At 46.1% G+C, this 26335-nt stretch overlaps 1 protein-coding gene and 1 long non-coding RNA gene across 9 annotated transcripts in view; one reads left to right on the top strand and one right to left on the bottom strand.

The window, feature by feature from the left end:
• The window catches only part of LOC119162170 (uncharacterized), a 515775-nt gene that overhangs the window by 37360 nt on the left and 452080 nt on the right, over positions 1-26335 (bottom strand). For 6 of the 7 annotated variants that reach the window (XM_075879320.1, XM_075879321.1, XM_075879324.1 and 3 more), the window contains 4 exons: positions 22911-22979; positions 22716-22748; positions 10734-10766; positions 2120-2191 (listed from right to left, as the gene is read on the bottom strand). In XM_075879320.1, coding sequence (XP_075735435.1) covers positions 2120-2191; positions 10734-10766; positions 22716-22748; positions 22911-22979 — 207 coding nt within the window. The remainder of the gene's footprint in view (positions 1-2119; positions 2192-10733; positions 10767-22715; positions 22749-22910; positions 22980-26335) is intronic. The other variant, XM_075879322.1, reaches the window with a different exon arrangement.
• The window catches only part of LOC142776160 (uncharacterized), a 54109-nt gene continuing 47601 nt past the window's right edge, over positions 19828-26335 (top strand). For both annotated transcript variants that reach the window (XR_012887357.1, XR_012887356.1), the window contains exon 1: positions 19828-20256. This is a non-coding gene — a long non-coding RNA (uncharacterized LOC142776160). The remainder of the gene's footprint in view (positions 20257-26335) is intronic.

Raw genomic sequence — 26335 nt, 5'->3', positions numbered from 1 at the left:
GTAAGGTACCAAGGTGGAACAGACCAAACTAACTGTAGTTATAATAAAAATGACCAACATAGTGCAACTAATGGGCGACATTTGCGCTATCACGTAGTTTCCGGGACTTGCCCTAATGAGCTTCCGAATGAACCGAGAATTTCCGCTAATTTCACTAACTGCCTTCGCATATAATGTTAAATGGACCATACTAATGGCTCACGCTATATGACATGTTTTGTAGCAGTGACGCTGGCACGTATACCTATAGAAACGGTAGGCAGTCGATAACACTTTCTGTTTATGTTTAGCTTTTGCGAAAAATAGATCGGAAATCGGAACATTCACCCTGAAAAATAAATGTGAACAAAGACAACATATGCCTTCCATGGTTGTCTACAAAACAGAAACCATCTTTGTATTATGAACACAATTCAAAAGTTTCCAGATGTTTACGTTAACATGCTTTGTACAAGAAACACGCTTAGTAAACGAATACGCGAAATACTGCGGAAGACGCCACAGTAACAACGAAGTCTACGGTTGCAACACTTTATTGCATTCGTCCAGATACAGAGTGCTTGTTCGAGGACATTTTTCAAGAATAGAGATGACTGCTGCAGCAGAAAAGAGACTTCGTAGACAACTGTGCCTGACAGTGTCAGAATTTAATGCTTGAAAGTAACCCATTTTCAGATCACTTAGTATACGACAGGTAAATTTCGCCCACGCAATTATTGATTTGTTGCAGCTTCTCCATGGAAACGGCATGGTGCGACTGCACCATATTGACCTCCGCGAATGAAATTTGAAAGTTCATAATCCCTGTAAGAGCAGTGGGCTATACTAAAGGTGCGTCAAAATTAAGTACGCATGCAAACTGATATTATTACGTATTGTTCCTGCATTCTGACCACAAAGCAATGTTCTTGTAGAACCAAACATTATTGATTGATTGATTTGTGGGGTTTAACGTCCCAAAACCACCATATGATTATGAGAGACGCCGTAGTGGAGGGCTCCGGAAATTTCGACCACCTGGGGTTCTTTAACGTGCGCCCAAATCTGAGCACACGGGCCTACAACATTTCCGCCTCCATCGGAAATGCAGCCGCCGCAGCCGGGAATCGAACCCGCGACCTGCGGGTCAGCAGCCGAGTACCTTAGCCACTAGACCACCGCGGCGGGGCAACCAAACAATATTGATTTATATATTTATTACTTGTAATTATTGGTAAATATTACACGTTCTCAGTTTATTATTATAGTGAGCTCTAAATGAAGTGGAAAAATGAATATTTACTTGTGTGTAAGCAATAAACACAGCAGTGAAAGGACTATGAGGGGTAGCATACCAGAGGATTCCCGTGTAACTCTTATCTACTGACGCTTTTCTCTAGGCGGGCTACATATTAACGTTTTACATTTGCATTACTTAGAGAAAGAGAAGGACCAGGAAGAGAAACGGAAGTCAGGATGGTAAACCAGATGCCCGCCCGGATTGGTGTCCCACGCAAGAGTAAGGGGATAGGGGGGTGAAAAGATAGGCACTACCTCGACTGCAGATCATCAGTGAACAGTTAAAGCAGCGGCGGAATGGATACTGAAGGAATTGACAACGCAACTGAGGACGGCAGATGGTTAAAGAGAGGGGGGTGAAAAGAATTGGCTGGCGTGAAATGGGGCAAAAAAATGGTGAATTGGAGATTTCTGGTAGGTGACTTGGTTTTTTGCCGTGGCCGTTATGTAGGCTCATGATTATATTCACTAGCATTTGACAAAAAAAGATAGAAGGGCACGGGACACGAGCATTGCTTTTGCAGGTCTAGAATGAAACCAGTAAACTATACCTCCGAAGTAGAACGCCGCAGCAAGTGAAGAATGGCGTTAGGTACTACATGGAGCATATTGAAAGTAATAATTATATAATCACCCATGAAATTTTCTTTTAAATGCCATATGAGGACGCAAGGCACCTTTACGGTAACACAGACTGACGTGCCTGTGTCTAGAATTTAGACCCACTGAACGCCTACGCTAAATCTTGAAACGTGTGGTTAGCGCGCATCCATTTGTGTATTTGACGCGTAGTTGACGCTGTGACGAAGCATCAGTAGAGCAGCGTTTAATTATTTCTCACCTGTTCGCCCTTCTGGCCGTCGATGCCTTTGTCGCCTTTGATGCCGGGAGGACCCTGGAATCCAGGCGGCCCCTATGTGACCAGCACGTGAAGAAAAAAAAAAAGGCCGATTGCAAGAAAACTTTATAGAATGAACGATTCACTGAAGAAAGCCAACCGTTAAAACTAAATATTCGACTGAACAGTTCTCAGACACCCCTTTTTGATCGAGTTTTCGAAAAACTAGCTTCGTCACCTGGTCTTATACGGCAAATGGAAGCACGTGTTCTTTGCAAATATAATAGATGAGTAGTCGTATGCGATATATGTGTAAAACATATTTAGGCATTAGCCTTGTATGCCTCATAGGCCAGAAACGTCAGTGTATTGGGTGCTTCACAGTTTTTTGTTTCATGTCATCACCGAATGACCTCCGAATTTCGCGAATACGTCACGACACAGCAAGAGACACGGGCATCATGGCTGTAGAAGAAAGGGGTGGTGGTGAGAAGGGGCATGTTCCCCGTTTTCCCTGCCCACGGGAAGAGACGGCACGGGGAGAAATTATGCCAGCGCGTGTGATCAAGACGATCACTCTCTCCCGTAGTAATTGCTTAATTTTCACTGAGCGCAAGTGTGACTCACCATGTAATGTTAGCCAATAACGCCGGCACCCTGTGGCAAGGAGTGCATCTTATCCAAACGCTACTCTTGATTTATGTCGCCTATTGGATGATAGCTCACTCTCTGCTGTTTGACGTAGAAAAAGCAGGCGCTCCCATTTCCGAAGAGAGTGAGAAGCACAGGCTTGTGTATGAAAAGGAACCGTTTGAGAAGAGATAGATGAATATGTGGGGTTTAACGTCCCAAAACCATCATATGAATATGAGAGATGTCGTAGAGGAGGGCTCTGGAAAATTTGACCACCTGGGGTTCTTTAACGTGCCTTCAAATCTGAGCACATAGCACTAGAGCATTTTCACCACCATTGAAAATGGAGACGCCGCAGCCGGGATTTGATCCCGCGACCTGCGGGTGAGCAGCCGAGTACCTTAGACACTAGACCACCGCGGCGAAGGCGTTTGAGAAAAGGGCAACTTTGCGCTTCTCTTCTCAACTTTCCTGGCCGTGCGCGACTGCGGGAATTGGCTGAGCACGTCATAGCAGTGTCTGCTTGTGCAGCGGATGTGCCTGAATATCCTAAAAGAATTCAGCATTGACACATTCGAGCTCATTAATTTGCCATGAACGTGTGGATGTATCCTTAGTACATACACCGACGGTTTCGAACCGAAGGAAAAGCATAACGAGCGATGTAATAGAATGGAATGGAAAAACTTTATTTCAGTCCTGCAGGACGCGCTCAGCGCGTAGAAGGAGCCTCCCACGTAGGGACCGACAGAGGGTGCCTGGCGGCCGCTTCGTGGGCCTGCTCGACGGCCCATTGCTGGTCGGTGAGAAGTGAGCTTTCATTTTTGATCCCGAAAGTTTCTTTATATGTCAGACTCAAGCACACCGCGTCTTCTACGAAAATTTGATGACAGCTATGAGGTGTAAGGCAGCTGAAGTCTTGTTAACCGTAAAACGTTACTCGACTTCGACTAGAATTACCGCTTGATGCAACTTGCAGTAGGAATAGCAGGAGGAGATATATGAAAAGGAGAGATCTGCTATTTCTCTAGCCACTTGGCTACGCTGTGTTGCAGAAAAAAGCATATAGTAAATATAATACCGGTGTCACACGGGCGCTTTTGACGCAATCAGAGCCGATCCAGACAGGACCTCTTGATCTTTATAACAAGCTAGTTGCTGCTAGACGGTAAAGCATAATTTGAATTGAGATTAGCGCAACCGTCAGGAAAATTATGATCACGCACCCTCATCGCGATAAGAGGATCACAATCGCCTCGATCACGATCGGGCTTGATTGCGATGAAATGTGACTACGTAGAAGCACCTGATTTTGATTGAGCTCAATTCGAAATGGCCCTGATCGCGATCAAAAGTGCCTATGTGACAGGGTTTAAGATGATAGTAAGTAATGCTACTAAAACAAGAAAACAAAAGGGGGAAATATTTGTGGTATGACAGCAAATAATGCTCGACATTTCCTCAAAGTCTGTCTGTATGAGTCCGCTTGTCCACAAGAAGCAAAGCAATGCTTTCAACACCGGAGCGTTGTATAAGCTCCAAGGATTTTATCTTGTGACAAAGTCTGATTGTCAAGTTTGTCCAGAGTGGTTGAAAGTTCACCACGGAAGGCCAAGACATTCTCAGAGCACTTGTACCAACTGGACGGAGGTGCTTGTTTGTTCTGCGAGTGCCGCGCTGAACAGACAAATGTTAGTGCACAATTCCGAGAAACAGTACAGTGTACATTCAAAGCCTCGCTATCACACAAATGAACTCCACGATTTCGCTGAATAAATTGTATTGAAATCGTGTTGAGGGTGAGCACGACAAGTAAGTTTCTTCAGGTGAGCAGGAAGGTGGAAAACTTATTCATTCTGTTTTGACTATGTTGGTCCTTGGCAAAGCCGCAGGGGGGGGGGGGGGGGGCCGAAGATCTTCATCTCCTCGTTGGCGCCGCTCCTGGCTCATTCATTCAGACAATCGAACATTTTGATTGTGACCCTCCGGGATCAAGTCAGTCGTATGTGCGTGGATATACAAATCCGGATTGAACGGGATTAAGATAAATAGAGATCAAGTCTTGGTTCACAAGTCTGCTCGTTGAGGCTGTGTTGAATTAAGCCAGGCTTGATCTGATCAAGCTGATTCCATCCGTGCCCCGATGGAATCGGTATTAGGTTGACCACTGGCTTCTTAGTACGCCTTGCGCCACAAGCACAAGCGGCCTTTTTTTTTGCTCGAATAACAGGCTAACTTCGTACAGGGAAAAAAAATGTTGAGTCGAACTTAGCAGAGGTGATGTGAGTAGCGAAATATTTGCAAATGATAATATAAGTGCGAGCCAACTAAATACAAAAATAAATTGTCGAGAAATAATGTAGCAGCTATTGCTGGGTTTTTGGCGTACGTAGCCCGTAGCGCCACTTTTTTATATATATAAAAATGTGCGGGCATTGCAATAGCAGCGCATTTCTCCACCCGTGTTGTACAGTGCCATCGTCTAATTTGGAGTGTGCACGGTTGTTCTTTAGTAAAAGGTCCACTAAAACAGCAACTCAACGGGGCTGCGGTGCACAAACCTGCCAGATGTGTACGTGCTCGATCTAGACGTGTATAGATGTGTATGGCGGCGAACAGCGTCGTTATTTATTGTCCTGAATATTATTACATCGATGAACAGCTGTCAAGCAAAGCGGGAGATCAGTCTTCCTCATCTGCCTTTTCTTTTTTCAGACAATGCAGAAGGATGCCAAATATGTTTTGAATTTAAAACCAATCCGTTGCATGAACGATAGCCAGCATCGCTGAGCGCTTCCGTCTAGCGTTTATCTTGGATCTTTTTTTAATTTCGTTTCATTCATGCAGCTCAATAATTCTGCGGTTTCCTGCTATGTGCTTCTTTTCAGTCCGTTCATTTCTTTTGCTACACTAAATAAACCCAGTGACAAAAAAATTCAATTATATTGGGTCGTCTGTGCAGTAAACTGCCAACATAGTCCGTGAACATTTTGAAAGCACAGCTAACTTAAAGCGCCCAACAGAAGTATGTGACCTTAAGTTTTACCAATGGTTGTAGCTCACGTAAACGAACACTAAAAGAGGAGAGGTGTTCCGCGTGCTTATCGATATATGCTCAGATGGTATTTTGAGGCTTACAGAAAAGTGAATTACAAGATTAACGTATTCGATCATGAGACCCTTCAATGTGGTGCTCGTTACGAGCCCATTCGATCTGAAGGTGGTCCATTTGTGGCAATGAGCAATTACCGATTTTGTCGGGACAATACAGGTAGTACAAATATGCCACCAAACACAAGTCTGCCATTTTCGTATAGCCTATGCTGTTACTGACCAGGTAGACGATCAGGCTGAGCAAAAAGCAAATGGCATCTGTGCACGTCACTCTTTTCTAGGCTTCACAATAAGCGGATACACAGGAGCATTGTCGGTGACCTATAGGTAATTAAATACTGAACTTTGTGATATTATGATTGCCGTGACGAGTTGAATAATGCTTCTGTGTCATCGCTTCACGCGCTGCTTGCCATACGGACGTTCGCACTGATTATTGCGTTCTGACATGGGCTCCTGTTTGTTCGTTTCTTGATTTCAATGACACATTCATTGAAATTATCCATATTTTCCCCGAGCAAACAGCGAGTTCCTGGTGATCACACTAGCTTGAACGTTTTTCAAGTTTTTTTTAAAAATAAGTACTAGTACCACAGCGTGCACCTATGCCCAGTAATTAGAATGAGGAGAAGCTGGTTGTCGTATGCAAATCAGGAACCGTAGGTGTGGATCAGTACCAGAGTAGCGTACTGTGAAGCTCACAAAACAAGCATATTATTATCAACTAGTCAGTTATGTTGAGCCCTGTGTGTTCCTTACGTCATAGCCAACAAATGTTTGGGTAGCTCTTCCATGAACTTCGTCAAAGTTATTTTGTTATCAACGCTCACTCAAAAGTAGACTGTTCAACAAAGTTTTCCGAATCCTTTGATTAGGTGTGCTTTAACAAGTGTTTTACACAAGTTTTACCGCTGATACTGAACACACTGTTATGGCATTGAGAAATTTGACTGAGTATTCAGTAAAGAGCTTCACCATTATACTTCATCCTTTAGAGGCGCTACGCATCGCTCGAAGTTCTCAATGCTGCGATATTTCCAAAACACAGTAACATTTTCTGTTTATATAAATATGCCTTCTAGCAATCCTTTCGCGGATGACTGATTCGTATCTAATGTCATAACGAGCCTTTTCTATCACTTATCGCTAAGTCTACACTACTGGGGGTGTGATTGGCTGACGAATCTTAAAGCCGTAAGAGTAGAGCGATTCTGCACTGGCGACATTGTTCCTTTCAGGAGCGACTTGGCCCGCATTTAGCTCTTTTTCAGAGAAGGCAATGTAGCGACGACGTGCACCTTACTTAACACTGAGCCTGGAATGTGCATGCGAACTGCGTTAATGGGAATTATAAATGCGTGCTGGGTTTTCTACGCATCAGTATGTCCTCTTGCGCAACAGCACTGAACAATCAATTTCAATAAACCTTAGTGAATGCGTATACGATTTGGGACCCTATTCATACAACACTGATAGACATGTTCGAAAGAACTTAAAATTCCGTAGGACGTTGATGTTGGTTTTCTTGGTCATCAAATTGATCTATCAAAAAATGGCAGCATATCCACGGCGCGAATGATGGATAGTGGGGCGAAGCATCCATACGTCCATTCGTTCTTGCTTCCGTCCATCCATGCGTGCGTCTGTGTGGCCACCCGTGCGTCCATCCGCCCGTCTGTGCGTGCGTCTGTTCGTGCGTCCACACGTTCATCTGTGCGTCCGTCCCTGCTTTCGTCCATGCATCCGCTCCTGCGCTCATCCGTGCGTCCATCCGTGTGTCCGTCCATGCATCTGTCTGTGTGTCCGTTCGTCCACCTATTCAACATTCCAAGTACCACCATCTCGCATCTTTTCATCATATATTTCTCATATAGAAGCACCGCCATCCAGCGGACATTCCAAGGACTGAACACATATTGATAAAATTTGCGCATAGGTATATATACAGCTATATTTGTTAAGACACAAACCATACATAGCACGAGTTTGAGCAAAATTATGGACCATCTCTCCGAAGGGAACCCTGATGGGATGCGAAGCAGTAGCGGTGCGCACGGCGTTGACCTGGTCGAAACGGGCGTCGACGCGGGTGCTGGAAGAACGGTTTGAAGCGAAATTCGGTGTGGCGTTTACTCGAGTAAACGCTTGTTTGAAACGCGAAGACACAGGAGATGGGTTCGGTTTCGTGTAAGCTTCATCGCAGATGAACGAGCTTGAAGAGTGGATAGATTGTCAGGCGTCCGCAGTAGCCATATGGACGCAGACTGCTAGCCATTGGTAATGGCAGGCCGCATCCGTACGGCTGCTGCGAACGCGCATATAAATCTGTCTAGTGTTTCCACTCGACGTGTGGTCGAGCTTTGCAGGTGGTGGAGAGAGTGAAGCGAGTGAGAAGTGTGTTGCGAGCTGGCGGGGGAGCCAGCAGCTGCTGCGGGTGAGGGAGGGAGCGACGTCAACGCGCAACTGCGACTTATACTTGCTATTGTTCCAGCAGATGCGGCGAGGGGATTGTGATGCGGCGCGTTGTCATGGAGACACGGACGGACAGCGTTACACAGGCTACTTAAAGAGCTGCTTCGCATCTAATAAATCACTCAGCTCAACGAGTGAATTTAAGACACATGCTTGAACACAGCCCGTCGTTCGGGACTTCTTCACAGATGACAGCAGGAGCAGACCTGAGCGAGTATAGAGAGAAGCGACAGGTCCAATTGATCTGGGTGTTTCTGGAAAGTCTTCCCCTCTGGTCTAATCAACACCAGACATCAAGCCGTCATCATTACGTAGAAAATACAAGGAGGCAAAAACTTACCAATACATCATTAACCAACTTGCTCTACTATGAAAATCAAAATAACTCCCAGGAACGAGATAGAACCATAACGTAAAGCTGCCTTCCGCGCTATTGCTTCGCCAGAACCAATATAAATGAGTGCTTGTTCTTCTCTTCCTAAGGACAAAAAGTATTGCGTATAGCGGGTAGACCCCCATCCATTGGTGGCGCTCCTGTTCAAATCATGTGACCTGTCTTCAATTATATTGTAGCATGACCGTAATAATGAAGCAGGCTGCAGCAGGCCTCGGAAGTTCATTCCAATGAATCAGTCGGTGGATCAGCCGCTAGGGTGCTCGGCTGCTGGCCGGAAGGTCACGAGCTTAATCCCGGCCACGGCAGTTGCATTTCGAGGGAGGCGAAATGGTAGAGACCTGTGTACTGTGCAACGTCAGTGCACCTTAAAGAACACCACATGGTAAAAGTTTCTATATCCCTCCAGTACGGCGTCTCTCATATTCAAAGCGTGGTTTCGGGACGTAAAACTCCAGATATTATTACTATTAGCAGGCCTAAAAGATGCGGAACTCTTTATGTGGATGAACTTTTGCCCGAAAAACTAAAGCGGAAAGCACAAGACACTTAAGCTGAGCGCTGATATCAGAGAACAGAGAGTCGGCCGTCGGTAATCTGCAATGTGGTCAGGCGCGTCGACATTTATATATGCGGCATCGAAAGCTCCATCGCTGGTGCTCGCGAAAGCGAGCGATTAAACTTGTTCATTCGCGTCCGGTGCGTAGTCTTCATTGACATAATGATCTCATACGATCGCGAAAGCTCTAAAACGTAGCGGCGTGGTTTGCGCGCCACATTAGTAACAAATTCTCGCGGGTAACAACGGACTACATAAAAATAGAAGAAAAAAACACATGCAGGTGCCAATATCGCTTTTTTCTCCTTACCCACCCGGTCTCGATACGTTAAGGGAAGTGAGCGATAAAATAAATTACGTCCGCTATCCCTATCATTCCGTCTGTGTACTTGCGAATCACGTGAGGACTGCTTCGTAAACACAAACCAGGATTCCGTTTCGGATTGACCACGGAGGCAATGTCCAAAAACTCGGGTTTTCTCCTTGATTTAAGTCGGTTATGCTTGTTCATTTCTTTGATCTTCATAATTGATATAGAACGCGGTGGGGGAAAGTAATAAATGTCACCGTTCCTTACAACGTCAACGTGACTAGAAAAAAGAAAAATAAGTGGTGTGTGCGAACACTTTCGCGGTGTATGTCCCTTCGTAGCCAGCAGACAAACCGCCGAAGGCGAGTAATTGTTTTTTTTTTTACGCGGGACAAATGGCTAAACCAATTTCCGGGTGGTATGTACACATTCTTTGCACACACACGTGTACAGGCGAAAGTAAGGAAAGTTAAAGAAAGCAATACAAAAAGAAAGAAGTTATGAAAAAGGATTCGTGTGCGGGGCAAGTAAGTGAGGCAATGGCCGGAGTTTATTGATGTGATGAAACTGTGCTGTGTCGCTCGAAATAGACTCACATAGAGCTGTAGCGTTTGAAAAGAATCATTTTTTTTCCTTCTCTTCAATGAGCACAATGTAGCAAAGTGCAGTTTTCAATTAAAACGTACGTCCAAAGCACGTTCGAAGAACGATGCGATCAGCACTCACTTTCGACTAATATCTCTGGGGTGTAGTAGATTTGGTTCAAAAAGTACACAAGGTTGGCTTCGAAGAATGTTATTCCTTTACCTGCTTGGAAATAAACTGTGAGTTATCCACAACGGCTAAAATTGAGCTAATTAGTACACGCTGTTGACTAAGGTTTGTTAAAGAGCATTATGATTAATTTACGGCACATATTGCAATCTTCAATTTGCGGCCGATTTGTTTATACCGGTCAAGATGTTTGGAAGTGGTATCCTTTTATAACCTCTTTAAACGATTACAATTTGGCATGGCTTAGGTTTCTGTCACTGCTAGACAAGTTTGTTTTAATGAAAAAAAAAACTAACAATGTAGGAGTCAGCTTGAGAAGTACATGAAGTCTATCGCATGCGATCAAATCAGTGATACCCACCGGTAGGCCTGGTGGACCCGGCGGCCCGATGACCTGCAAAATCATCACAACACATATATCAGAACTCGACTCTTATGCACACAACAAGTGAGATGCACTCGCGAAGTCAGAACTGAGTAATATTTGCGAATTTCGGTGATGTTATTACTAAGCGAGCGAAGCAAGAAAACACCATAGCTACACCTTAACTGCATTCGTTAGAGAAGAAAGCAGAGCGAGACGAATGGGGCGACATCTGCGAACGGGCGGACCTCACGCGCCAATTTCCATGTTTGAAATGCATGTTTGCTTGAATCAGGAATATCCATTAAAATGAGTGGCACTCTAGTAGGCTCGCTACCGGTCCGATGCGATACAAAGCTTAGATTACTTGACAGTTTTGGCTGGGAACGTATAACACTGTGTGCTCCACGTGTATACACTATACATGCTAGACTTGCAGTTTATACATATACAGAGTATAAACTGCACCCACTACGCCACTGTCTGGAGCGCTCAAGTGGCTTGACCGTTGAGAGTAAAGAACCTGCTTTCTTTACTCAAAAAGCAAATAGTCGTTCCGTTCGAGTTGCGGTGTTTCGACAGTTAGCGTATCCAAAAAAGAAATCGCAACAGGAGTGTGCCCAAATTCGCAAATGATATCACAGCCGTTACGCCGTCATGATATATCCACTGTACCCGAGATGCACTTATATGACAACATTGACGACACCGCAACTAGAGGGGCTTACCCCATGACTCATTCGCCCTGGTCTGAATACGTATACATGGGAAGTGAAAGGCTCCACGCTCTGTAAAAGGCATTTTCTGTGCGGCTTTTATACTCGTGCCTTAACTTTGTCGATACTGCACAAGTTGGTGCGAAAACAGGACGCTGCCCACTGTACTTGTGTACTGTTGATACTGTTACAGACAGTTTGTTTCGAGCGTGCAATGACAGACGCTTCCCGCATCTTTTGTTATGCGTGGGCTCGTGCATTTTGCCCGCAATAAAAGTATGCGTCAGCATTCTAAAGGCCATCATAGAAAACTGCAGCAACGGGCAGGCTGACAAAGGCTCACAGTGCCAGCGCCCGAGTATTACAGTATAGTAACTTTGTAAGTGTGTAGTGAATCTTCGCGGCACAGCCACATGTGCCAAGCGGCCGTGTCTCGGAGACTACAGGAATACTGGGCGCTGACTATAACAAGTTCTTTCTCAGTGTAATTAGCAGTTTTCCGTGAATGGTGTAATTGCCTCTCCTAAGCCCACACTTCCCATCCTCATGGCCCGAACATAGCGTTGGTGACGAATGTTATACCGGTGTCACACGGGCACTTTCAATCCCGATCAGTGTAGATCTGAATCAACCATAATCCGTATTAGGTGCTGCTACACGGCCACTTTCAATCACGATCAGGCGTGATCAGGATCGAGCCTATGGTGATCAGCGAATCGTGATCTGCATGAGAGATCGTGATTTCGCTGCCGTCTGCACCCCTTGGCCGAGTTTGTTGAAAGCACAATAAACGAGAAAATCAAGCATAGTTAAAAACACTTTAAAACAGCTCCATGTTTTTAAAAATACAATTTTTATAAAAGCAAATGTTTATACAAAGCCAAAAGCTATTTATATTGGAACAATATCTGTAATACTACATATTTTCAGATTCGTATCAATGGCATGTAGTTACGAATGAAGCAGACGACAATCAGTCTGCCGTTGCATGCCTTCAGCGCTTAGTCCAACTCTCGCCCCATCGGAGCTGTTGGAGCACCTCGAAGCAAACTGATTATGAGTGTCACAAGCCTTTCGACTACGTCACAATGTACGTGCACTTCTTAGTCAGATGAAGAGACCTTTACAGTAATGGACCACTGGCAGGAGTGGCTGGAAGACTTCAGGTGCCAGAAGTGAGACTATACGGCACGTACAACGAGATTGACGCTTCGCTGCGATCGGGCGGCTAAGAGCGGGAGCCATCGAAAATAAAAGCGAAGGTTAGGAATATCACACTGCAATACATGTAAGTGCAAGGAAAATTTTATCGAATGATAGATTTATGAAATTACTTTTGCAGTGGTACGCAAAAATTTGACCTTCGATCGGTTCCTGCACGAATAACATTGCTGATAAATGGCTCTATAGAAAAATCGTACGACGGGTTTTGTCAGTGGCGTTTCACGACACGCAAGTGCCACTTGGTGCATCGCATCTGACCCAAGCTCGAAGCGGATTAGCTCGGGCCACGATCAACAAAAGTAATCCAGATCGCCCTGCAGATCGCGATTAAAGGTGCCTCGTGTGACGGCGGTATTGCACCGTCGGAGCGCGACAGAGCTGTGATGGGCATTCACGCTGACTAGCGTGCGTTAGCAGTGGCGTATAAGCGTCACGATGTTCGTTACAAAGATGCTGGGCGCGTCGTATACTTTAAAGCTGTATACCGCTGGTTCACGAGAAAAATAATTACCAGGGACATATTGCATTGCGAGAGGGCAGCGTTTCCGAGCAGCAGCTGGGCAGCGACTATGGCAATCAACACACGTTACAGCCAAAAGTGCAGTTTCAAAGCGAATAAGCATAACAGTTAAAATTACCCGGCTGCACGATGGCGCCACGCTCAACCTACACAGTCGGCAAGCTGGAGTTGAAGCCGAGGGTTGCGTTGTCGCAACAGAGGGGCGAAAGAAAAACGAGGAAAAAAAACCTGTGCTTGTGCACTTGGAAACTCGGCAAGGGAAATGTATAAGACGTATGCACATTTGCTTGCATTTGAGCATGACAGAGCGCCAAAAGAGTAAATAACATAAAACGGGGCAAAAAGTGACTCAGTTTTTAAGTGAAGGCAACTTTAGAGTAAGAAGAGAAACAATTGCACAATTTATTTCTGCTCACAGAAGCCAATGATTTAGAGCGTTCATAACGATTATTTACCTGTTCCATAATTTTCGTAGTTATAATGGGGCACGTACGTAACCTGATAGCCGCGAACTCATGGTTTTGGAAAGACAGAAGTTTCTTTGTTTAGAGCCAAAGGCATCCGATGTCCTTGTTTAGAAGTAACCAGAGACCGACTGGACCGTATCGCAAACAAAAAGAGCAGTAACGCAAGTTGTGCACGTTCTCAGTCCGCGAGTGCTAATGAGGGGTACCTGCCACGTCCAGCACGCCATGCTGAAAACGCCATATTTTCCGTCAGAAACGACGCACTAAGGGAAGTTGTTGGTGAAACCCGAAGCTATGCGATGTTTTTTATCTTGACGAAGATGGCTGAACTGCTGGACAGCGAAAGAATATATAAAGAAATACTAAGTAATTATGAGAGCAGCGTCGTTGTTTCTTTCAGCGTGGGTAAGCGTGTTCCGATAAGTTTCTGCGTTAGTAAGCTTCTCTTCGTTATGAACTGTGCTTTTTCATGAACTCAACTATTTCAGCGCATTTGCCACACTTGCCACGGTCTGCATCACGCGCGTTCGTTCTACTTTAAGCGCATGCAACACTGAAAACAAAACTCTTGAGCTCTGGGACGCGTGAGTTTATTTTGTTGCGGGCCTGCTGACAAATGCCCTATTTAATTTTTTCGCTCTCAGTATTGTTCTCTCTCTGTGTTTATATACGCTTCAGCAGATTAACCTTGTATAGTGTTGTCTTGACAACAATAGAAAATGCGCTCACAAACTTAGCAAGGTTGGTTATTCTTATTATGTAACAAAAATAAAAACAAAATTCAGTGACGTTTGTGGGCCTGGAAATTAAGCTGAACAGTTAAGAAGCTTTAGGGTAATCGTGGGCCTCGCTCGTATCGGCAATTAGAGACACCCAACTAGTTGCAGAAAGAGTATTTATACTATACGTACTAGAAGGCAAAACGAAATGAAACCAATAAACTTCTAAGAAACTTATCACGAATACAAGCTTTCGCAGACACGTAGTTAATTATTTAAAGGTGACTTATCACCTCATAGATAACCAACTGAAGTGCTTGGGCAGCCGTGATTAAGCTGCTACTTTCTGTCAAAGTCAATCCCGAATCAAGTCGTTTTACCTGTTTCACTGCTTCGGTGAGATGTAATAGGAACGTCCTTAAAGAGGCCCTTAATTGCATCCGCCCTCCACCCACCGTGGTATACCTTGGGGGCTAAAGCGTCGCGCTGCTAAGCTCCAAGACGGGGGCTCGAGCCCCGGCCATGGCCGCCGCACGCAACTACGATGGATCAGCGTGAAAAGAAAACGCAAAAAGTACCGTGTATATATACCTATGCGCGCGCTAAGGAGCGTGGCATTTTGTGTGTTGCGTGCCAGAGCACAAGACACACCCACACAGAGGTTTTGCTTGTTGGCGTTTTTGCTCAAATTTTCCAATACGCGATTGGTTTCTATGGTGTGGCTGCTCGTTCCCGGCTGCGCTTTCTGTCGTCGTAGTGGTTTCTCATGCTGTTTCAACAACTTAACGTTGTCCTTTTGCGTGCTCACTACCATCGCATCCCGCGCAAGCATGTGTGTTGCACGCGTGCCACTGAGTGGCTTAATGCGCGTTAAAAAGAACCCCAGAAGATAAAAAAAATTACCTGAGGTCCTAGACTATACGGCTTTACACGTAATCATATGGCTGTTTTGGTATGGGAGACAACAACAACAACAACAACAACAACAACAACAACAACAACAACAACAACAACAATAATGATAATAATAATAATAATTGGCAGCTTTTATAGAACTTTTCACTGCAATTTACTAAACTCAGTAAAGGCTTCTTCACAAAGGGTACTGTCTCGAATAAGCACGATCTCTACCTACAATCTCTGCAAGCGGATAAATTATAGGTGAAATTTACTACACCCTTGCAGTTTCTTAATGTTTTGGGGAGCCTTCCCACGTACTTGCTTTTCACCTGAGCGTCAGTGCGCGTCATAACCTAACTGGTTTCACGAATTTCTGTTCCTGCAAATTTCGAATGAAGCAGCAACTTATTGAACGCCCAAGTCACCGAATGTGAAGTCACGGGTCTACTTTCAGCCAGCGCGGCTGTCACAGAACGAGCGCTAAAAATGGGCGCGCCGCCAAATTCTTGCGATAACGCGCGAGAGAGCGCCGCGAGGTCAAAAGAAAAAAAAAGAAAACAAACATCCAAGGCTCCCCCGGGCGCGCGACTCCCTCTCCCCGCGGAAGCGTGGCTTCGCCGACGAACCTCCTCACCCCACATCGGCGGCCGAGATAGCCCGCGAAAGTTCCAGAACGAAAGGGGCGTGGTCATACCGAGTTGAGCCATCCGCCTCGGAGGGCATTCCAACCGTCTCGCCCTCTTCCCAGCCTTCGCTGCGTATCGCGCCGACGAAATGACGAGAACCGTCTGGAATGTCGCGCGCAAGGTATTTAACCGAGCAGCCGAGATGAGAGATCTGGAGGAGACGGAAGTTAGCGCCAGAGCGCGTAGGGTATACCGCCGTGTAGTCGGCGAAGGTTTTTGTCCGTAGGGACGAAGCAGGAGATGAAGAGGATTTCCACCTGAGGGGTGACGACTCGAGCTACAGGCAAGAGTGTGTGTTTACCGCTATCGATCGAAGACGCGTGGCGACAGCTGCGTGTGTGAAGCCGACGTGTTCGGGCGAAGAAGTTTGAAGCTTGGAGAGTGGCCAATTGAAGGCGCGAGGTTTCCTGGAAGAGAAACTTCGAGGGCGCGGAACGACAACAACGCTGGACTTTGAGTGAGTGATTCTCGGAAGAGTATCATCCAGACTTTTGTTCCAAGAACTTTGGACTGGATAGGTTTCTATCTCTTTAGTCTTTAAGTGTCTTGGTTGTTCAATGCATGCGACTGCATTGTAGAGCGTATCGTTCGTTGTCTATGTCCGTTGTTTTGAGTGTGGCTGATTGTACTGTGTAGTACTTTGTTTGATTTGTGACGTATTGTATGTAACTATTGTGAAGTGTGCATTCTTGTGTATTGTTTTCGATCTGCCATTTTTGAGAATATAATCTTTGTTTTGTTTATCAACTCTCGGCTCTGACTTGTTCTTTGGGCCACAGCCGGCGTCCACTGGCGCGCCAAAAAGGACCACTTCTAAATTGTCCACGCTTTTGTGGTGCGGTTCGGGGGGCCAATACTTCGGCCCTTGGAATCAGCCCGGCGATCGCCTCCCTAATTAACGGGACATGTGTGACAATTAATCTGGCGTCCGCGACAGGACCTTTTGGTGCACAGTGTGTCCAGAGTAGTGAGAAAGAGCCTCGAGTTGTTGATAGTGCTATCGGAACGATTTTGTGTGTTGTTCAGTGTTCTCGTTAACGAGTGCAGGGGAGTGTTCCGATAGACTGATTTAGGCAGATACTTTTTGCACGCGGCAAGGTCTTATTTGCGAGATACAATGGATCTCGAAAAGTTAGTTGCTCTTGGTGAGAAGATGGGTCTTTCTGGCGCCGAACTACGGAAGTGGGTAAGCCAGAAGGAGAAAGAGGCGGTGGAGAGAGAGAGGTTGGCAGCTGAGAGGGCCAAGGAAGAAAAAGCAGCTGAGTTGGAGCGAGAGAGGTTGGCAGCTGAAAGGGCGAAAGAAGAAAGAGAGGCAAAGGAGCGACAGCTGAAAGAAGAAAGAGAGCAGCAATTGAAGTTGGAGTTGGAGAGAGAAAAGTTGGCAGCCGAAAGGGCGAGAGAAGAAAGAGAGCAGCAATTGAAGTTGGAGCTGGAGAGAGAAAGACTGGCAGCTGAGAGGGCGAAAGAAGAAAGAGAGGAAAGGGAACGGCAGCGACAGCACGAGATAGAACTCGAGCGACTCCGTTTGCAACAGCGAAGTGAAACTCCCGTCCAACCTAGAGTTGAAAGCAGTGAATGGGAAGATCATGGCTTCCGCTTGAACCCAAGCAAGCTGCTCGTGGCGTTTGATGAAAGGAAGGACGACCTTGACGCGTACCTTCACCGATTCGAGACGATTGCGAAGAGCCAGAATTGGCCGGAACATCAATGGGCAACTGCTTTGAGTACTTGCTTGAGTGGTGAAGCGCTCAGTGTGTACGGTAGGCTGACGCCGACCGATGCAGCCAACTATGCAAAGGTGAAAGCTGCTTTGCTGAAGCGATTTAGGTTTACTGTAGAAAGATTCCGGGACAGATTTCGGACAGGAAAGCCAGCTGATGGTGAGACGGCTACGCAGTATGCCGCCCGACTTTGCCATTATTTCGACAGATGGATTGAACTTTCCGGGACAGCGCAGGAGTACGATGAACTTAGAGAGCTCCTAATTAGAGAACAATTTCTTACTAGTTGCCACCCAAGCCTGTCGCTGTATTTGAAAGAGAGGAAGGCTGAGTCACTTGAAGGAATGCTTGAATTGGCTGATCAATTCTTGGAAGCGCAAGGTGGAACTAATTTGGCCAAGGTCAAGAAGGAGTGTCCCGATGATACGAAGAAATTGGCTCCCGAAGAAAAGAAGCGTGCACCAGAGAGCACTCCGCGATGTTTTCTGTGCAACCGAGTGGGTCATCGCGCGAAAAACTGTCGAACGATCTTTACGAGCCCTACGGCAGCAAAATGTTTTAAGTGTGGTCAGACTGGGCACAAAGCAGACGCATGTCGAAACGGAGCGAGTCAAACTCACCAGGTATCCTGTGTACTAGCAGCACCGAAATCCGATGATAATGCCGTCACAGATGGATTCGTAGAGTTGAAAAGTGGGGAGAAGATTCCTATTGTGGGTGCTGTAATGTCAAAACAGCCAACCGGTGTTACGACGGGAATGCCAACGCTGCCTGGAAAGGTTGCAGGCAAGAATATTACGGTTCTAAGAGACACCGGTAGCTCCACGGTTATCGTGCGGAGAAATTTGGTACGGGAAAGTGAGTTGACAGGCAGAACGAAACCGGTTTGCCTAATTGACCGAACGGTTCGGGTGCTTCCCGAAGCAGAGATTGAGGTTGAAACCCCATACTTCAGCGGGAAGGTTACGGCTCTATGTATGACGACCCCCCTTTACGACCTTGTCATCGGAAACATCGACTGGGCGCGAGGACCGAATGATCTGGAATGTTTGGGAGAAGACCTTAAGATAGAGCCCTCGCCAACCCAAGAACCGCGAGATACAGTGGAGGAGCAACCCGTGACGGATCCCACTCGAGCCCAAGGTGAAGCCGCGGTGCAAGGGACTATGAATGATAAGATGATCGTGTTGAACGAGTTCATGGGCCGGGCTACTGGACTTACGTCGGCACGACCTCAACCGACCGACAGTGCAAAGGAGACGGAGTTGGCCAGCCGGGCCAAATGTAGAGACATGAACAAGCTGGTAAATAAACAGACAGGACCCGTCGAACGTCATGACCCGTTAGCAGGGTCGGAAGTGACAACGATGGCATAGACGCTGCCTCAGATACCGCCGTTGGAAAAGGCTCGCCGAAAAAGGACAAGGAAAAACAAGAAGAGATCGAGCGAGCACCACAAGAAAGGACGCAAGCGCAGCTCGAAATACACAGGATAGGTGCGGAGGTGGAATCGGAATGTGTCTGGCAGGGCTGAGTGACATATGTTGTGTTAATGTTCTTGTTATCTGTGTCTCAAGTGTATGTCGAGCGAGTCAAAGTGTTGTGCGATGATGTGATGTATAGTGTTGTATAATTGTTGTAAAGACAGAACTTTGTACGTTTGTATTGTTTGGAATGTGTCATGAAGTGTTGTAGTCATGTACCTGAGGTTATATTTCATGTGTATGAGGTTGAATTGTAATGTCCAATTGTATTGAGTGATATATTGTGAATGTGAAGTGTCATGAGCGACGGTTTGTGTTACAGTCTTTCAGAGTGTGTGGTGACTGTTCGCGCTCGTTTGTGTGGTTTTGAATATTATGAGATAATATTCTTAAAGTGGGGGGCAGTGTCACAGAACGAGCGCTAAAAATGGGCGCGCCGCCAAATTTTTGCGATAACGCGCGAGAGAGCACCGCGAGGTCAAAAGAAAAAAAAAGAAAACAAACATCCAAGGCTCCCCGGGCGCGCGACTCCCTCTCCCCGCGAAAGCGTGGCTTCGCCGACGAACCTCCTCACCCCACATCGGCGGCCGAGATAGCCCGCGAAAGTTCCAGAACGAAAGGGGCGTGGTCATACCGAGTTGAGTCATCCGCCGCGGAGGGCATTCCAACCGTCTCGCCCTCTTCCCAGCCTTCGCTGCGTATCGCGCCGACGAAATGACGAGAACCGTCTGGAATGTCGCGCGCAAGGTATTTAACCGAGCAGCCGAGATGAGAGATCAGGAGGAGACGGAAGTTAGCGCCAAAGCGCGTAGGGTATACCGCCGTGTAGTCGGCGAAGGTTTTTGTCCGTAGGGACGAAGCAGGAGATGAAGGGGATTTCCGCCTGAGGGGTGACGACTCGAGGTACAGGCAAGAATGTGTGTTTACCGCTATCGAGCGAAGACGCGTGGCGACAGCTGCGTGTGTGAAGCCGACGTGTTCGGGCGAAGAAGTTTGAAGCTTGGAGAGTGGCCAATTGAAGGCGCGAGATTTCCTGGAAGAGAAACTTCGAGGGCGCGGAACGACAACAACGCTGGACTTGGAGTGAGTGATTCTCGGAAGAGTATCATCCAGACTTTTGTTCCAAGAACTTTGGACTGGATAGGTTTCTATCTCTTTAGTCTTTAAGTGTCTTGGTTGTTCAATGCATGCGACTGCATTGTAGAGCGTATCGTTCGTTGTCTATGTCCGTTGTTTTGAGTGTGGCTGATTGTACTGTGTAGTACGTTGTTTAATTGGTGACGTATTGTATGTAACTATTGTGGAGTGTGCATTCTTGCGTATTGTTTTCGATCTGCCATTTTTGAGAATATAATCTTTGTTTTGTTTATCAACTCTCGACTCTGACTTGTTCTTTGGGCCACAGCCGGCGTCCGCTGGCGCGCCAAAAAGGACCACTTCTAAATTGTCCACGCTTTCGTGGTGCGGTTCGGGGGGCCAATACTTCGGCCCTTGGAATCAGCCCGGCGATCGCCTCCCTAATTAACGGGACATGTGTGACAGCGGCACGTCCGATAGAACCAGAACGCGAGAAAAAAAAGTAGGAAAGAAAATACCACTCGTGTGCATAGGCATTTTTTTCCAGAATCAATCCGAATTTTTTAACTCACTGCAGCGTCCCTCGTTATAGATACAACCACGGTCACATAAAATAAAAGTAGGTATACGCAATCTAATGTTAATTAAACCTATTTCTCGTCTTCGCGAAAGCGAGGCCGATCGTTGTAACACGTTTCCGTATTCCATCGTAACGCACCAACGACAATAGGCAGTAACGGCGCAGACAATTTTGCAGACTGCGAAAGGACAATTTATTCCATACTGCGCGTGAAGTGCTCGTGGATTGCGTGTTCGCGAGTTGTGACAGCTTCACCACATTTGTTGTCTGAAAAAAAAAAGAAGAACGCGCGAAATCTCACGTCACCGAAAGCTGTCGCAGGAGAAAGTGCTACACGAATACGTTGTAACGACTTTTTTTTTTCTCTCTAGACGCTCGCTCGGATAAAAGACCACTCCAGCCGGCATATGCGGCAGTCTCGTATAGAGAGAGGCATGCATCTCGATTTCCGATCGCCGCGGCAGGCGTTTTTGACGAGACGAAAGGCAGACAGACAGCCGGCACGTTATATAGGACTTCAAGTCTGACGAACGAAGAGTAAGTGACTTCGTCGGTGCCAAATTTATCCGGCACCATCCGGCACATACTCTGTATATAATGTTTCATCTTCGTTCTATACCGTGACACATTCCTCCGACCGAATCGATCGATGTTGTGGCGAGAGAGTCTCAGCACGAAAATAGTTGAGCATTCGGTCCCGCCGCTTCCAATTTTCATTTTCAGCACCGTGACATTGGTAACAAACTTTTCAATATACGGTAAGAAAACGAAATCGAGGATCGGACAACAACATTCAGCAGTCAATGCATAGTGTTTGGCTAGTTGTTTTGAATTTACATGAAAGCAGATTTGAAAACGAGCAGACCAAACTAAGAGAAGACCCCCGTCCCATCTTCTTCGAGCTCTTTGCCCGTTTTTTTTGTGCTGCTGTTCTATTAAATCAAGTTTTTGTCGATCCTTATGACAAATAAAGTTGGCCCAGTAACATCAAAACAGATTAAACGTGGCTGTTAGAAATAAAACGCCACCGACAAATGGCAGTGTAATTATTATTTTGCAGTCGGAGCTCCTGATAAGCTGACGCACATTCAGAGTTGCGCCGAGGGGGTGTTTGTATAAATAAAATTTAGCTCAATTCATCGTTCTCCTAAGTATTTACTATAAGGCCACGCAAAGCTAACACGATGAAAAAAAAATCGTTAAACCCCACAAATCAATCAACGATGAAAAAATATATAACACGCGGAATTCATCGGGCCGACTTCCATGCCTTCCGAAGTCCATGAACACAGCCGGAAACACCAAAATTAGGCTGCATATCGAGTCCGCAACTACGTATAGCCGAATGCAGGCTCGATCAGCGAGCCCTTAAACATCGCTTCAGGGCTCGCATTAGCACTCGCGTACCAGCATTGCGCGTTCGCCATATGCAATACACTTGAAAGGGATTTGAGGCTTCCATCCTGTATATGCGTTCTTGTGTTGTCGCGATGCTGACGCTATGCAAGTCAACTACTGATACTGAAGATGTCGCAACTATATACCAAAAGCAAGAACACTATTACGTCTATAGCTTGGCAATACACAAAGCCGGAACGCGCTGAAGCCTATTCGCACACAGCTTTCAAGGACAAAACCAATGAGCCCTGCCTATCGCTTTAGTCTAGGTTGGCCTCGCCTTCAGCGCTAGCCAGGTAACAATTAACAGCTTTCGCCACAACGCCATCCGTAAAGTATAGGTCGCTCTGCTAGGCACCTCCTACGTGGCCAGCTACGATGCGCAGTAACAGTGATTTCCAAACATGATATATACAAATACCGGTGGCGTGCATGCCAGTGTAAGAAAAAAAGTACAAACAAGATGCAGAAGCATGCGGTTGCTTACGAAGTCGTAGGACGTTTCGAATGCGCTGTCCCCCTGCAGTGGGCGGCCAGTGGGTTAGCGGCAGCATGAGACAGACCAGTAAGGGTAGGGGAGAAGAGAGAGACAGGGAAAGAGATCCGGGCCGATTAGTACGGGAATGTCCAGCAAGCACGCCAAGCAGCACGATAGGCGCAAAACTGTTGGTAAACTGCCGACCTGAGTTCCGCCGCCGTGGTCGGAGGCGAAGTGGTGGTGGTGATGCTCCGGGGGTCTGCGCTTGGACTTCTGCGAACGGGCATGAGCATAGCTGTCACTACGCTTGGCCGTCACCAACGCGGTACACGCAAAAAAAAAAAACGTCACTCTGTTTTTAATTTGATACAGCATGCGCACACACCTTAAGGACCATGTTGCGCAAGGTGACAACCAACAAGCCAAAAAAAAAAAAAAAACTTATTAGCCAAAAGAACCAACCGCAAGTAACCCACTTGCAGTATTTCACGAGCTCGGTTGCTAAAGCATGCGATTATTTTACTCGTGTTAGCAACTGAAGTGAGGCCAGAAGACTCGCTTCGAACGCATGCACGAGACGCGCCCACCCCGTGTACCCCATAAGGCTGGAATAGTGTCGGAAGAGTGATGAGTCAACTTCAGCCTCGAGCATTGCGTCCCATTAATTACCCACACCTAAATCATGCAAAACACAGACAGAACACACAAGAAGTGTCCCTCTTCCGGTTATGTGCCCGTATGTTTTGTATACTGCAACACTCGCAGCGAACCAGCGCAGCTCTATTGCTGATAATAGTGTGCCTGATGGATCGAACGGGCTTCCAGGTCGGGGCCGCACAGCCATTTTCGACCTTCGATCGAGCCTGCCTTATTCGCTTCTGTCGACTCGTTGATAGGTCGAAGTACGTAAAAAAAATAAAACTTCTGCTTTAGCTTCATCGCACTATTTGCATATTCGCAGTGACGATGTCGTAGTTCGGGGGCTCCACATTTCAAAACTTCACGTGCCAGCTGAAGAACTATCGTCGCGGGGACTGTTTGCAGGAATAATTAAATACAGATATACATATATACCAGCGAGTACGGAATACTGACGTAAAAGAAAACGGCAAAGAAAACACGGAGCTGCTGCGCGGTACCCCTGCCACCAAGGTGCGCAAATTGGTATGCGTACCGCGTCTACAACTCAAGAGGTCAAGTCGTAGAAGACAATGGTCACCGTGAATTACGGTTATAGTAAAGCTATAATTCCAGGCAAGTCATCATCATCGTCAATGAAAGAAGCTGCCACCAGCGCTAGTCCTTATAATTGTTCTCGCTGTCTACGTTGGTTTTTCGGTGGCATATGATTCTCGAATGTTTTGCTGCTATACTGACCAGAGTGACGTATGACCAAGCGACGACTATTAACAGGCGTCTTAGGAAACGCTAAAAGAAACAAAAATTTCTGCTCGTATTGTTAAATTACACTTTCAAAATACCAAAAGCACCACTCTCGCTGCGATAAGACGCTTGGTATGAGCGAGAAGACGCTCAATACGGAAACTCAGGTGGCGACTCCGCCTTAAAGTTCTCACACCAACACACCGTGAGGCTGTGTATTGTGACGGCGTCGGCAAGACGCTACAAAAATGTTTATCGGTAAAATGTATGACATTGCACCCCAAGGGAGCCAGGGACTTGACACAGTTAAGTTTATTGTGCAAATGAGAGTAAACACGAGGGAAAAAAACCTCCAAAGTATGTGACGTCACAATAAAATTCAGGGGCTGAAGTTATAGCAAGCGTTTCTAATGCATTGATTTGACCAATTCATTTTTTCAACAACGAACCCATGACAAGGAAATCTACGACAACAGGGCCCTGGAATGATAAGTTGTAATTCTTGAGTGATTTAGAGTTTTGTTTAAGTGTCCCTGTAAATAAGGTCGACTGAAGATTTTCAAAAGGCAACGACAGACTGCTTCCAATAAAAACCAACTGGGGTACACGTGGTCGTCCAAGAGGCAGTCAAGGCACCTCTTTGCGAAAAAAGAAAGAGGGAAAGGAATAGAAAAAGAGGAGGTATGCTTAACACTTTTGCGGAAATTAGCCATCTTTCACATTTCCCTGCTCAAGCGAGGCAGTACGCACGAACCAAAACATCTGTTGACAGGCCTTCACTTCCAGCAGAGCAATGAGGAGGTTCTCCATTCTACAGCGAAAAATAAATTATTGCAAATAGAGCATATACCTGGCATCAAGCCGAACCATTGTTGAGATGTAGTCTTTCTTTTCTGCAGTTGTTTTCCACTGCATGCATGCCGCTATAATTTCTCAGCTGAAGGCAAAGCACAGAGTAACACCCCTTTCATCGGCCGCTTAAAAAAAGAAGTAAAAAGCAAAGCAGTAGTAGGAAAATCATTCCTCATATCATGGCTACTACATTTTTTTTATGCGCCATTCGATAGAATTTGCGTTTCGTGACCACTTTTGTTACCTAGTCGGACTTTTTTTTCCTTTATTTCTGCAATGCGTGGCGTCGAAAACAAAAGGGCCGCATAGCTTAATTATAGTTTTACCAATACGCTTATGAACTCTTCCATTTTTTAACGATATATTGTGTCAGATTCTGTCTGCTTGAAAACGTTCTCTGCGCAATAAATGTTAAATAAGCGAAATAATGTTAGTTTGCTTGGTACGCCAGTCTAGCGAGAAAGAAGGCGAGAGAAAAGGCGCAGTCACCCAATAGAAGAATAATAGACCGACCTCTCTGCAACCTCCATTTTTTGTTTTTTTTAGCGTTTTCTAAAACGCCTGTTAATAACCGGATAATTGGACATTTGATTTTTGGAGAATTTAACAGGAGCAATAATTCCTGAAACCATCTCCTCACGAGGACTAACTGCAAGAGTTGTACCGTGCCATTTGGGCAACACACACACACACACACACACACACACACACACACACACACACACACACACACACACACACACACACACACACACACACACACACACACACACACACACACGCACGCACGCACGCACGCACGCACGCACGCACGCACGCACGCACACACACACACACACACACACACACACACACACACACACACACACACACACACACACACACACACACACACACACACACACACACACACACACACACACACACACACACACACACACACACACACACACACACACACACACACACACACACACACACACACACAGTAGATCGTAACAGCGCGCGCGCACGAATGGTACATACAGGTTTTTGATCTAAAGCAAGAATCACATGGCCTCCAAGATATACGCCGCGCACTCGCCATAAAGTGTCTTAAAATGCCTCACTGATGGTAGCACAATATAGCGTTTGCTGTTCGCTTGATCAACGCCTCTGGAAAGGCTTGATATGTTTTCCGCTAGATGGACATAGTTGTCCATTTTTAGAGCAGTTTGAAAGTTCCTGTGTGTTTTTTGCAGCAATGGCTGCACTAACACGGCCTTTTTCGACGTACTTTGATGGCCTCCCAAATGCGCCTACAAATCACCGAATGGGCTCATTTTCGTCATGACACCTGTCGAACAAAATGCGTTAAGGAGACTCCTTCTACTACATGTCACTTATCTAGTGTT

The sequence above is a fragment of the Rhipicephalus microplus genome, chromosome X (genome assembly GCF_043290135.1).
Source record: "Rhipicephalus microplus isolate Deutch F79 chromosome X, USDA_Rmic, whole genome shotgun sequence".
In the NCBI taxonomy this organism is placed as follows: Eukaryota; Metazoa; Arthropoda; class Arachnida; order Ixodida; family Ixodidae; genus Rhipicephalus; species Rhipicephalus microplus.
This window is presented reverse-complemented; position numbering and strand designations above follow the sequence as displayed.